We start from the raw sequence: 14,282 nt of genomic DNA, 5'->3' as shown, positions 1-14,282 counted from the left end.
AATTTGGTCAGTTCAGTACTTGGACTTGTAGAACCATTAGAACAATCAATTTCTCTTATACGAAGCACATTGACCTTGATTGTATACATGCAATTCTTGGATGGAGTTTTACATAGGGTAGTGGCCTTCTCAATTTTTGGTTGTCAGATCGAATGTGAAGAAGATTAATGGTAAAAAATTAATAAAGGGATGTGTAGATACAAATGAGTGTGCAATATCCTTTATATATATACTGCTAAGTCAACCCACTCGCATTGAGTGAATCGCTAATTTTATCCTATTAATCGAAGCAAACCCTCCACTCTCCTATGTCGAATGACTAGTCACTAGGCACAAGAAAGTTAAGCCCACCAACCTCTAATGGGTGCGAAGGCTTGGACAGCTAAACCCACAATATCTTTCTTAGAGAACATGGACTTAAGGGTTGAAGCCTAATCAAGAGTACAAAGGAAAGCGTCAATAGCCCAAATCCATCAGCTATTTAAGGTAAACCCACAATATCTTTCTTAGAGAACATGGACTTAATGGTTGAAGCCCAATCAAGAGTACAAAGGAAAGCGTCGACAGCCCAAATCCATCAACTATTTGAGGTAGATAAGATCATCTCCAAATGAATTGTTAAATTTTAATAGTCAAATTAAAATTGATGGCTGATGTGGCAATCTGAAGTCTTATGTCAAGTTTTATACTTATTTTCTTACTAAAATTGAGCTTCAAATGGTTGTATTTATCACAAAAAAATAAAGCTTTAAATCGTCTAAGACTCACCCTCACTATGCCACATGTGAGTCATGGATGAGAGCTCTTGTTAAGCATATTCAGAGTACCTATGTTTTCATTCATCGTTGAGTCTCAACGACGACCTATGAAGATTACGTCGTATGTATCAACCGTACCAAGAGATGATACATTAATGAAGTCAATGCCAAGCAATATTGCGTCTACATCGCATCAGCAGCATCAGGATCAAGAGATTGAAGTCAAGCAATCCGATCCCAGACAACCTTGCTGATCTCTTCACGACGTCATTGTCGAAGTCTACCTTCCAAAAGCTTTGTCCAGGAATTGGTATGTGTAATGTTTGTAGTTCTTATTTGGAAGTTTTATCAAACTTAGGGGGAGTATCTAGAAGTATACTCACTTGATCTTAGTTACTTTTTTCTCTATAATTAGGAACATTTTTCTTGCTAGGTTTTTGCTACTTAACTAGGAGGCACCCATTTTGGGCTGATTATACCCTTGTGAGCTTTCTATTTGCGTCCAGAAGACGTATATTTTTTACTTAATGCAAAACTTCTCATGTTTCTCCTTAGACAATGGTTTTTTTTCTCCCATACTTAGTTTTACCATAGTGAGGTTTTGTGAGTTTTATCTTTTTATGCAATCCTCCATTGATTTAGGAATCGCATTTGCTCATCGTACTGACGACTTCATCAGCTGAACTTACTTCATCACTGAAGACTTTATGCATCATTTACTTGAGTATTTACACACTCAAGAGGGAGTGTTGCAGCCCTAATTTAGTTAGGAATGTGATTGTGTAAATCCTAGTAAATCCTATAAGGATTCTACCATATCTTTTAGATAGTTTTTTTTATTGTATTGTAATACCTAAAGGCTAAAGAATTTAGCTTTCCTAATACTCTGTTTGCCGCACCTCTTCATCCCCTTATAATTTGCTGGCGTTCCGCTCGGTTCATAATCGGTAAGCCCGCAACTCACCGCACTGAACCAATCAATCATATATTAATTAAATAAGTGTGGTGAAGTTTTGATTTGAATATTTTCAGGGGTGGAGGTGGCGGAGAGGTTTGCCTACTATGGAATCAGCTCCAACCTTATCACGTTTCTGACGGGGCCTTTGGGGCAGTCCACCGTCACAGCGGCTGAGAATGTCAACATATGGTCCGGAACGGCGTCGTTGCTCCCTTTACTCGGAGCCTTTGTCGCTGATTCTTTTCTTGGACGCTACCGCACTATTTATTTTGCTTCCCTGCTCTACATTTTGGTACGTGCCTCTCTCTCTCTCTCTACAATTTTGGCACGTGACTAAGTTGTCTTTATCCACACCGGTATATGAGTACACAGTGAACAATTTCATTTTTTATAAGATAATGGTGATGAAATCTCTTAAGAAGGGCATATTTTTCTTAATATTATATAATTACTATTTTACCTTTTTTATGTAAATATTGTGTATCAAAAGTGAGGGTAAAATAAAAAAAATTAGGATATGATTGTCATTTTCTCAAAAGATACAAAATTACTATTTTACCCTCCTTATGTAAGAATTGTGTATCAAAAGTGAGGGTAAAATTGAAAAAAAAAATGACAAAAAGTTGACAATGTGGGTTCTCTTAATAGAATAGAATGGATTAGTTGGTTAATCCGCATTATTTGGAAATATTTTGGGAAATTGGATGAATGCTAGGTTTTGCAAATGACAATTGCTGAACTAATCGAAATCAAATATCGACATACATTATTCTTAAAATTCCGTAAAGTGATCATTCAGCAATTAGGGTTTGTAATTTCGTAAGTTACGTAAACTCTTCTGATTAAAAGGTGAGTTCATTAGCACCAAACAAATCATTAATTAATTTCAACAAATAGATATGTACAAAATCAACTTCCAAGCGAATTGAATGATGGTATGAGATGGCCATCCAGAACTGGAGTTGGAATCACATTGTTTGCCGTTGTTGTATTCTTCGTAGTACACATCCCACGCGCATCTAATCCATCTTTCATACAACTTGTACCCATTTTAGACATTTATTAGGGAAATGAAGCTCAAATGGGAGGAGAGGTGGAGGCGATGTAGCCTTGGCTTCGGGGAGGGAAGTGGCCGGTGAATGTCTGGGCCTCTGCGGTGCAGTAAATCCTTGCAAGGCCGCAAGTTTTAGTTTTCTTGCTCCATGTAGGAAGTAAGTGTATGATGTAGGATAAGAAGGGGGCCTTTATCTATGATCCATGTATCACATTTATGTAGGATACATGCATTTATGTGCCATCGATCAATATAAGGGTGGCACGTACCCTTAGTTTCTCAATTATCATCTATTATCTCCGTCAAAACTTACGTTACATCATGTGACGTATAAAATGTAGTAAAATGTAGGATCAATTAATTGAATGTGTTAGCGATGTCATTGCCACATATAAAAATGTAATATTTTGAACACTAAAAATCAATGCTGATAAAAAAAACTAAAAATCAATTTAGAAAGGAAAAAAAAAAAAACTAAAAACTGAGAGAAAACTCTCACCACCTGCTCCCCATCAGGCTATCACTACCAAAACCCACATGCTCCACTCCTACCATCAAATTTGCTTATTTCATATCAATTTTGTAACTCCATCACCATCACCACCTACCTTGCTCTGCATAACCATCGCTAGCAACATCACCGCTGTAACCCAACCACATCAAATACCCCAACTTATGTATTCAAGGTAGAGGGGTTGCCTAATTCACCAGTTTTTCCTCCAAACTCATCGAGTGTAGAGTAACTCTGTTGACTGAAGATGGCGTAAGTCTCTCCAAAGAGGGTAATAGTTCACGAGCCCTAAAAAAGATCTTTGCTCGCAAACCTTGTTAGGTAATTGTTCTTATTGTTTGACTTGTTTCTTTTTTTTTCTTTCAAATTTAAAATTTTAATTACTTTTAATGAAAGTTGTAAATGTGGCAATGAAATAGCCAACATGTCAGCTAATTAATGGGCCCCAAATTTGCCACATCACGTGATTTAACAGAATTTTTTATGAAGATAACAACAAAGTGAGAAGCAAAGACAACTTTCAGAGGGTTAAGTGATACGTTTTGAGTTACAAGGGGCCAAGTAAAACTAAAGTTGAGTTTCAAGGGACGTTGGTGTAAATAAGCCTATTTTTAAAGCGTCCGTTGCTAACTTATGTCACTTTTATGCTACCTTATAAGTCAAAATATAAACTAAAATGTGTGTGTGTTATTTTTAAAATGTCACTAGAAGGCCAGAGTCATTCACCGTTTGTGACTCAATGGCCTAACTTCATTTAGTTAAATATATGGATACAAATGATGATGAAATTTTGACTTAATCAAAATCCAACATATTACAAAACTAAATGAACCAAAAAAAAGTTCATGTGCATTAATTCAAATGAAAGACAACTTTCAGGAGGTTAAGTAATGCGTTTTGAGTTTTAGCCGGTTCGCACTTTTTCTGGCCTGGCTGGCTTACAGGGGTGTCATTTCTAAATAGACCATATAGAACTTAGAAAAATAAAATTAAGAAAATTCCATCAGATTGATTGATATTTTACTTTTCCTTATGATGGACGGAGTTGCTAAGAAATGATTGGTTATTCTTCAGATATAATTAGGGGTGCAAGCTTGATTATTTTCTTTCTACATCTTGCTATGTCAGAATGCTATAAATTTTGGACCTAAATTGAAACAGGGACTTGGCTTGTTGACCCTGTCAGCCGTGCTTTCTTCTTCTGAGATCCAAGTAATATTCTTCTTCTTCTCCCTATATCTAGTAGCTGTTGCACAAGGCGGACACAAGCCTTGCGTTCAGGCATTTGGAGCTGATCAGTTTGATGTGTCCGATCCAGAGGAGTGCAAAGCCAAAAGCTCATTCTTCAATTGGTGGTTTTTTGGGTTAATTGCAGGTACCTCATTGACGTTTATCGTATTGACCTACATACAGGAAAACCTGAGTTGGGGTCTAGGTTTCGGAATTCCTTGTATTGCAATGGTCTTTGCACTATTACTTTTCTTGCTCGGAACTAGAACTTATCGGTATAGCATTAAAGGGGATGAAGAAAGCCCATTTGTAAGAATTGGAAAGGTGTTTGTTGCTGCTTTAAGGAACTGGCGAACTACTCCTGCAGCAGTAACTTCTGAAGAGGAATCTCGCGGAGCCTTGCCTCACGAGAGTTCTGAACAATTCAAGTAAGAAAGTTAACTGTCCTCATATTTTTAGTTTAAAAAGGAGGGAGAAACTGGCAATGAGAAAGTTTGATATTATTTTAGATTAAAAAGGAGGGAGAAACTGTCTTCATGACTCTTTCAGTAACCTGTCCTGCGAAAGCAATTCATGAACGACTAGTATTCGTATATTGTTAAAATCTCTTGCATAGCCACTTAAGTCTATCAATTTAAATTTCAGTTAACCTTAACGAGTTGGAATAAATTTGAGTATAAAGGAGTGGTATTTGCAGCACCTTTCTTTCTTTTTGTACTAAGAGGATTTTAGAATCTATCGCAAAATGTTAACGGTTTCGGTTAAATTATCATTACCTGTGCTGTATAGTGTGTACTTAGGTGGTTGAGGCCGAATTATTGCCATTGATTGCATGATCGGTTATACGATATTTACTTTGCTGTGGAATGGAACTGTTGAGTCTGTTTGGAACAATAAAGTTTCTCACACGACTTGACTGTGATTTCAGCTAAGAAAGTGCTATGTATGATTTCCTGGCAGGTTTCTCAATAAAGCTTTGCTTGCACCAGACGATCTGAAAGAAAACAGAAAGGTGTGTACCATCGTTGACGTTGAAGAAGCAAAGGCTGTTCTTAGGCTTTTTCCAATATGGGCTACATGCTTGGCATCAGCAACATCAGGATCAAGAGATTGAAGTCAAGCAATCCGATCCCAGACAACCTTGCTGATCTCTTCACAACGTCATTGTCGAAGTCTACCTTCCAAAAGCTTTGTCCAGGAATTGGTATGTGTAATGTTTGTAGTTCTCATTTGGAAGTTTTATCAAACTTAGGGGGAGTATCTAGAAGTATACTCACTTGATCTTAGTTACTTTTTTTCTCTATAATTAGGAACATTTTTCTTGCTGGGTTTTTGCTACTTAACTAGGAGACACCCATTTTGGGCTGATCATACCCTTGTGAGCTTTCTATTTGCGTCCAGAAGACGTATATTTTTTACTTAATGCAAAACTTCTCATGTTTCTCCTTAGACAATGGTTTTTTTTCTCCCATACTTAGTTTTACCATAGCGAGGTTTTGTGAGTTTTATCTTTTTATGCAATCCTCCATTGATTTAGGAATCGCATTTGCTCATCGTATTGACGACTTCATCAGCTGAACTTACTTCATCACTGAAGACTTTATGCATCATTTACTGGAGTATTTACACACTCAAGAGGGAGTGTTGCAGCCCTAATTTAGTTAGGAATGTGATTGTGTAAATCCTAGTAAATCCTATAAGGATTCTACCATATCTTTTAGATATTTTTTTTATTGTATTGTAATACCTAAAGGCTAAAGAATTTAGCTTTCCTAATACTATGTTTGCCGCACCTCTTCATCCCCTTATAATTTGCTAGTTAAGGCATATTTGTCTATTTGCCTCCTAAACTTGTATGAAGCAGTCAATTTCCTCTCTAAACTTTAATTTTAACCGATTACCTCTTTGAACTTTTATAATTAACCAATTTCTCCCTTTAACTTTAATTTTAGCTGATTACCCCCTAAACTTTTATAAACATCTAATTTCCCCCTGGCGTTAGATTTTAAAAAATTTCATTCAATTTTTCATCCATCTTTATCATGGAAATAACATATGACAATTGTGTGAGGGCAAAAAGAATGAAAACTTGGATGGATAAAAAATTGAATGAAAGTTTTTAAAATCTCACACCAAAAATAAACTGGCTATATAAAATTAAAGTTGAAAGAGAAATTAATTAATTATAAAAGTTTAATAAATCTAATAATTAAAATTAAAATTAAACAAAAAAAAAAGCAACGACATACAAATTCATGAGACAAATCAACAAATACTTCAAGCGTTATTTACAAATAACAAATCAGAGAACGAGCTCGTGCCAAAGAAGAACGAGTATTATTCTGAATATTTTAAATTTCTTTTGTCCGTTTGTTTTTCTATAATCAACCAAACAAAAACGATGACGGCAGATAGATAGAAACGACAAACATCCCCACCACCATTATTGCGTATAACATCATGTTAGTTGCTCATTCAAGTCCACATTTCCAGTGAAACTCAATGGCAACTTCTCCCCGCCAATCCCCGGACCGGGACACCCAAACCCCACTGCTAGACGACGGCGTCGAGGGTGCCGTTGACCACAAAGGCCGCCCCGTTCACAGATACAGATCAGGCGGCTGGCGTTCCGCTCGGTTCATAATCGGTAAGCCCGCAACTCACCGCACTGAACCAATCAATCATATATTAATTAAATAAGTGTGGTGAAGTTTTGATTTGAATATTTTCAGGGGTGGAGGTGGCGGAGAGGTTTGCCTACTATGGAATCAGCTCCAACCTTATCACGTTTCTTACGGGGCCTTTGGGGCAGTCCACCGTCACAGCGGCTGAGAATGTCAACATATGGTCCGGAACGGCGTCGTTGCTCCCTTTACTCGGAGCCTTTGTCGCTGATTCTTTTCTTGGACGCTACCGCACTATTTATTTTGCTTCCCTGCTCTACATTTTGGTACGTGCCTCTCTCTCTCTACAATTTTCGCACGTGACTAAGTTGTCTTTATCCACACTGGTATATGAGTACACAGTGAACAATTTCATTTTTTATAAGATAATGATGATGAAATCTCTTAATAAGGGCATATTTTTCTTAATATTATATAATTATTATTTTATCTTTTTTATATAAATATTGTGTATCAAAAGTGAGGGTAAAACAAAAAAAATTAGGATATAATTGTCATTTTCTCAAAAGATACAAAATTACTATTTTACCCTCCTTATATAAGAATTGTGTATCTAAAGTGAGGGTAAAATTGAAAAAAAAAATGACAAAAAGTTGACAATGTGGGTTCTCTTAATAGAATAGAATGGATTAGTTGGTTAATCCGCATTATTTGGAAATATTTTGGGAAATTGGATGAATGCTAGGTTTTGCAAATGACAATTGCTGAACTAATCGAAATCAAATATCGACGTACATTATTCTTAAAATTCCGTAAAGTGATCATTCAGCAATTAGGGTTTGTAATTTCTTAAGTTACATAAACTCTTCTGATTAAAGGGTGAGTTCATTAGCACCAAACAAATCTGTAGACATCGAAATTTCAGTAAAACAAATGTTCACCAATGCATTAAAGTTTTGACGTGTCAAGGCATACATGGTATACGCCACGTATTGTACAAATTGTACACATGGCGTGTGACTCAACAAAATAGGAAGAAATACCCTTGAAGGATTAAACAAGTTTTTCTTCTCATTTTGGGCAATGACAAGGCAAGTACATTTCAATCCATTGAGGATCAAAACAAGTTTTTCTTCTCATGTTGGGCAATGACAAGGCAAGCACACTTCAATCCATTACGGATCAAAGCAAGTTTTTCTCATTTGGGCAATGACAAAGCATACACATTTCAAGTTTAAAATGGTGTTAAGTGGGAAATTAGGCCATAAGTTACACCACTTCAAGTTTAAAATGGTATTAAGTGGGAAATTAGGCCATAAGTTACACCATTTCAAGTTTAAAATGGTGTTAAGTGGGAAATTAGGCCATAAGTTACACCACTTCAAGTTTAAAATGGTATTAAGTGGGAAATTAGGCCATAAATTACACCACTTCAAGTTTAAAATGGTATTAAGTGGGAAATTAGGCCATAAGTTACACCACTTCAATTTCAATATTGCATTAAGTGGGAAAATTAGGCAATGGTGCTTAGAAAGGAAAAAAATATTTTTGTGGTGGTGATTCATTCTCAAAGCCTATAAATAGGTTTCTCCATCAAGGTATCAAGCATCAAGGAATTCACAAATACATTTCTCTACTCCCAAATTGGAAGAGAACACACCAAAACCTTGAAGCTTTAAAATTCTAAAGCTCTCAAGAAAATCCCGAAGGATCAAGAAAGCACTCTTCGTTCTTCGTCAAATCCTCCTTCAAGATCAAGCCCCAACGGCCCTTGAAGAACTCCCACCAATTCAAGATCAAGCCCCGACGGCCCCTTGAAGAAAGTGTTCATCGTTCATCATCCGTTCATCCTAAGATCAAGCCCCAACGGCCCTTTGGATCAACAACATCAACAAACCAACACACCAATCAACCAATTCACAAATACATTTCTCCACACACCAAAACCTTGAAGCCTTAGAGTTCTAAAGCTCTCAAGAAAATCCCGAAGGATCAAGAAAGCACTCTTCGTTCTTCGTCAAATCCTCCCTCAAGATCAAGCCCCAACGGCCCTTGAAGAACTTCCACCAACTCAAGATCAAGCCCCGACGGCCCTTGAAGAAAGTGTTCATCCGTTCATCCCAAGATCAAGCCCCAACGACCCTTGAAGAACTTCCACCAACTCAAGATCAAGCCCCGACGGCCCTTGAAGAAAGTGTTCATCCGTTCATCCTAAGCTCAAGCCCCAACGGCCCTTTGGATCAACAACCTCAACAAATCCACACATCCAATCGTTCTTCAAGATTAAGCCCAAAAGCCCTTGAAGATCCACTCATCCATCAACCTTCAAGATCAAGCCCAAAAGCTCTTGAAGAAATCCACACAACCATTATTCAAGATCAAGCCCCGACGGCCCTTGAAGAAAGTGTTCATCCGTTCATCAACTGTTCATCCTTAGATCAAGCCCCGACGACCCTTTGGATCAACAACTCATCCACAAACCTACACCCTACGAAGATAGAATCAGAGGACCAAATTTGAGAGAGATCGTAACCCCAAAATCATTAAACACAAAATATTATTTTGTACACGTTATTCTTGTTTCTTGTTTCAAGGAACTTTCGTGTTCACAAAATCATTAATTAATTTCAACAAATAGATATGTACAAAATCAACTTCCAAGCGAATTGAATGATGGTATGAGATGGCCATCCAGAACTGGAGTTGGAATCACATTGTTTGCCGTTGTTGTATTCTTCGTAGTACACATCCCACGCGCATCTAATCCATCTTTCATACAACTTGTACCCATTTTAGACATTTATTAGGGAAATGAAGCTCAAATGGGAGGAGAGGTGGAGGCGATGTAGCCTTGGCTTCGGGGAGGGAAGTGGCCGGTGAATGTCTGGGCCTCTGCGGTGCAGTAAATCCTTGCAAGGCCGCAAGTTTTAGTTTTCTTGCTCCATGTAGGAAGTAAGTGTATGATGTAGGATAAGAAGGGGGCCTTTATCTATGATCCATGTATCACATTTATGTAGGATACATGCATTTATGTGCCATCGATCAATATAAGGGTGGCACGTACCCTTAGTTTCTCAATTATCATCTATTATCTCCGTCAAAACTTACGTTACATCATGTGACGTATAAAATGTAGTAAAATGTAGGATCAATTAATTGAATGTGTTAGCGATGTCATTGCCACATATAAAAATGTAATATTTTGAACACTAAAAATCAATGCTGATAAAAAAAACTAAAAATCAATTTAGAAAGGAAAAAAAAAAAAACTAAAAACTGAGAGAAAACTCTCACCACCTGCTCCCCATCAGGCTATCACTACCAAAACCCACATGCTCCACTCCTACCATCAAATTTGCTTATTTCATATCAATTTTGTAACTCCATCACCATCACCACCTACCTTGCTCTGCATAACCATCGCTAGCAACATCACCGCTGTAACCCAACCACATCAAATACCCCAACTTATGTATTCAAGGTAGAGGGGTTGCCTAATTCACCAGTTTTTCCTCCAAACTCATCGAGTGTAGAGTAACTCTGTTGACTGAAGATGGCGTAAGTCTCTCCAAAGAGGGTAATAGTTCACGAGCCCTAAAAAAGATCTTTGCTCGCAAACCTTGTTAGGTAATTGTTCTTATTGTTTGACTTGTTTCTTTTTTTTTCTTTCAAATTTAAAATTTTAATTACTTTTAATGAAAGTTGTAAATGTGGCAATGAAATAGCCAACATGTCAGCTAATTAATGGGCCCCAAATTTGCCACATCACGTGATTTAACAGAATTTTTTATGAAGATAACAACAAAGTGAGAAGCAAAGACAACTTTCAGAGGGTTAAGTGATACGTTTTGAGTTACAAGGGGCCAAGTAAAACTAAAGTTGAGTTTCAAGGGACGTTGGTGTAAATAAGCCTATTTTTAAAGCGTCCGTTGCTAACTTATGTCACTTTTATGCTACCTTATAAGTCAAAATATAAACTAAAATGTGTGTGTGTTATTTTTAAAATGTCACTAGAAGGCCAGAGTCATTCACCGTTTGTGACTCAATGGCCTAACTTCATTTAGTTAAATATATGGATACAAATGATGATGAAATTTTGACTTAATCAAAATCCAACATATTACAAAACTAAATGAACCAAAAAAAAGTTCATGTGCATCAATTCAAATGAAAGACAACTTTCAGGAGGTTAAGTAATGCGTTTTGAGTTTTAGCTGGTTCGCACTTTTTTTGGCCTAGCTGGCTTACAGGGGTGTCATTTCTAAATAGACCATATAGAACTTAGAAAAATAAAATTAAGAAAATTCCATCAGATTGATTGATATTTTACTTTTCCTTATGATGGACGGAGTTGCTAAGAAATGATTGGTTATTCTTCAGATATAATTAGGGGTGCAAGCTTGATTATTTTCTTTCTACATCTTGCTATGTCAGAATGCTATAAATTTTGGACCTAAATTGACACAGGGACTTGGCTTGTTGACCCTGTCAGCCGTGCTTTCTTCTTCTGAGATCCAAGTAATATTCTTCTTCTTCTCCCTATATCTAGTAGCTGTTGCACAAAGCGGACACAAGCCTTGCGTTCAGGCATTTGGAGCTGATCAGTTTGATGTGTCCGATCCAGAGGAGTGCAAAGCCAAAAGCTCATTCTTCAATTGGTGGTTTTTTGGGTTAATTGCAGGTACCTCATTGACGTTTATCGTATTGACCTACATACAGGAAAACCTGAGTTGGGGTCTAGGTTTCGGAATTCCTTGTATTGCAATGGTCTTTGCACTATTACTTTTCTTGCTCGGAACTAGAACTTATCGGTATAGCATTAAAGGGGATGAAGGAAGCCCATTTGTAAGAATTGGAAAGGTGTTTGTTGCTGCTTTAAGGAACTGGCGAACTACTCCTGCAGCAGTAACTTCTGAAGAGGAATCTCGCGGAACCTTGCCTCACGAGAGTTCTGAACAATTCAAGTAAGAAAGTTAACTGTCCTCATATTTTTAGTTTAAAAAGTGGGGAGAAACTGGCAATGAGAAAGTTTGATATTATTTTAGATTAAAAAGGAGGGAGAAACTGTCTTCATGACTCTTTCAGTAGCCTGTCCTGCGAAAGCAATTCATGAACGACGATTCATATATTGTTAAAATCTCTTGCATAGCCACTTAAGTCTATCAATTTTAATTTCAGTTAACCTTAACGAGTTGGAATTATTGCCTTTGATTGTATCATCGGTTATACGATAATTACTTTGCTGTAGAATGGAACTGTTGAGTCTGTTTGGAACAATAAAGTTTCTCATACAATTTGACTGTGATTTCAGCTAAGAAAGTGCTATGTATGATTTCCTGGCAGGTTTCTCAATAAAGCTTTGCTTGCACCAGACGATCTGAAAGAAAACAGAAAGGTGTGTACCATCGTTGACGTTGAAGAAGCAAAGGCTGTTCTTAGGCTTTTTCCAATATGGGCTACATGCTTGGCATATGCACTTGTGTTTGCACAGTGCTCTACTTTCTTCACCAAGCAAGGTGCCACCATGGACAGAACGATTGTTCCTGGCTTTGATGTACCAGCCGCTTCACTTCAGACTTTGTCCAGCATTGCCATTATCATCAGCCTTCCCATTTATGATCGCATTTTTGTTCCAGTTGCCAGATCTTTCACCAGGATACCTTCTGGAATTTCAATGCTGCAAAGAATTGGAACAGGGATGTTCATGTCTATTATATCCATGGTAATTGCAGCTCTAGTTGAGATGAAAAGGCTCAAAACTGCCAAAGATTATGGTCTGCTTGACACACCAAGTGCCACGGTTCCAATGAGCATCTGGTGGTTGGTTCCTCAGTACTTGTTGACAGGAATATCTGATATTTTCACGATGGTCGGTCTGCAAGAGTTCTTTTATGATCAGGTGCCAAATGAACTGAGGAGTGTTGGACTTGCCCTCTATCTCAGCATCTTCGGCGTGGGAAGCTTCATTAGTAGCTTTCTTATTTCCGTCATTGATGATATAACCAGTCTACCAGGCGAAAGTAGCTGGTTTTCGAATAATCTTAACCGTGCACATCTCGATTACTTCTATTGGCTGCTTGGTGGAATCAGTTTGGTACAATTGGTTATCTACCTCTACTTTGCAAAATCGTACATTTATAAATCCCATGATCTGTAAGTTCCTTCATACTTGGTACGAAAATTCAGCTTATAATCTTGTTGTTTGAATGCTTGGATTTGTATATACTAGATGGAATCTAGTATGCATTACTTCTTTTAAAAATCCCAAGAGTTCGAATTTTGAATTCTTGTATTTGTATATACTAGTTCCTAAATAGTTCCTAGTGTCACGCATTAAAGATATATTAACACTAATCATACTTTTTATGGGCAATGACGAGGATAATCGATCGTTTGGGAAATTGGTTAAAATGCTGAAAAACTAAATTGTGATTGTCATATTGATCAAATGCTCTTGTAGACTTCTCATATCACCCTTGTATACAACGGTTGTACCCGTGTAGACCTGTTATAATTTTAAATTGGTTAGTTCGGTACTTTGGATATGTAGAACCATCAGAACCGGTCTTGCTCTCCTAAGGTCTTTATTTTGACAATCTGTGAGGACCAAATACATATTAATTACAAGATTGTATTAGTTTATATCCAAAAGCTTAAACAGGGACATTGACCTAAACTGTATACATGCAATCCAATTAAACTTTTGTGCCAAGTGACTGGCACGAAAGAGTTAAACCCACTAGCTTCCAGTAGGTGTGAAGGATGGGACAATTAAACCCACAACTTCTTCCGCAGAGCCCTGCATGGACGTAATGGCTGAAGCCCAATCAGGAGTACAATGGACAGCGTCAACGGCCCATAGCCATCACCCATTTGAGGTACATAACTCGCACTTAAGTTATGTTTGGGTGACGTACTTCTAATTCCTAAGTGGAATTTTAGGTCAATAAGAAATAGGTCACGTTACTTAATATTACGGTTTAATAATTTTTTTATATTAATAAGTGAGAAATTTTAAATTTGAATCACAAAAATAGCAAGTTCGATACTAGCTTATTCCACCCACTTCTCAATGTAAATATATTTTATATAAAAATACTAATAATAAGGAATGGATCACAAATTATGATAACAGTCATTTACAAAT

At 37.2% G+C, this 14,282-nt stretch overlaps 2 protein-coding genes across 2 annotated transcripts in view; both read left to right on the top strand.

Annotated features, from left to right (window-relative positions):
• Window positions 1–13,451, top strand: part of LOC103952552 (protein NRT1/ PTR FAMILY 5.10) — a 33,602-nt gene extending 20,151 nt beyond the window's left edge. The window contains exon 5 of the mRNA XM_009364157.3: window positions 13,269–13,451. Within this exon, the coding sequence (XP_009362432.2) occupies window positions 13,269–13,292 (24 nt within the window). The 3' untranslated portion in view covers window positions 13,293–13,451. The remainder of the gene's footprint in view (window positions 1–13,268) is intronic.
• LOC103952548 (protein NRT1/ PTR FAMILY 5.10-like) lies at window positions 6,829–13,451 on the top strand. The gene is made up of 4 exons (XM_048583236.1): window positions 6,829–7,158; window positions 7,244–7,461; window positions 11,603–12,099; window positions 12,479–13,451. Exons 1-4 carry the CDS (start codon window positions 7,014–7,016, stop codon window positions 13,290–13,292), a joined length of 1,674 nt encoding a protein of 557 aa, XP_048439193.1. The 5' UTR covers window positions 6,829–7,013; the 3' UTR covers window positions 13,293–13,451.
• Window positions 13,452–14,282: the final 831 nt, after the last annotated feature.

This window comes from the organism of the source record quoted next, unplaced genomic scaffold, assembly GCF_019419815.1.
Source record: "Pyrus x bretschneideri cultivar Hongxiangsu unplaced genomic scaffold, Pyrus_bretschneideri_v1 Contig2, whole genome shotgun sequence".
NCBI classification, from domain to species: Eukaryota; Viridiplantae; Streptophyta; class Magnoliopsida; order Rosales; family Rosaceae; genus Pyrus; species Pyrus x bretschneideri.
Note: the sequence above shows the minus strand (reverse complement) of the source record. Positions and strands in the feature narration are given on the sequence as shown.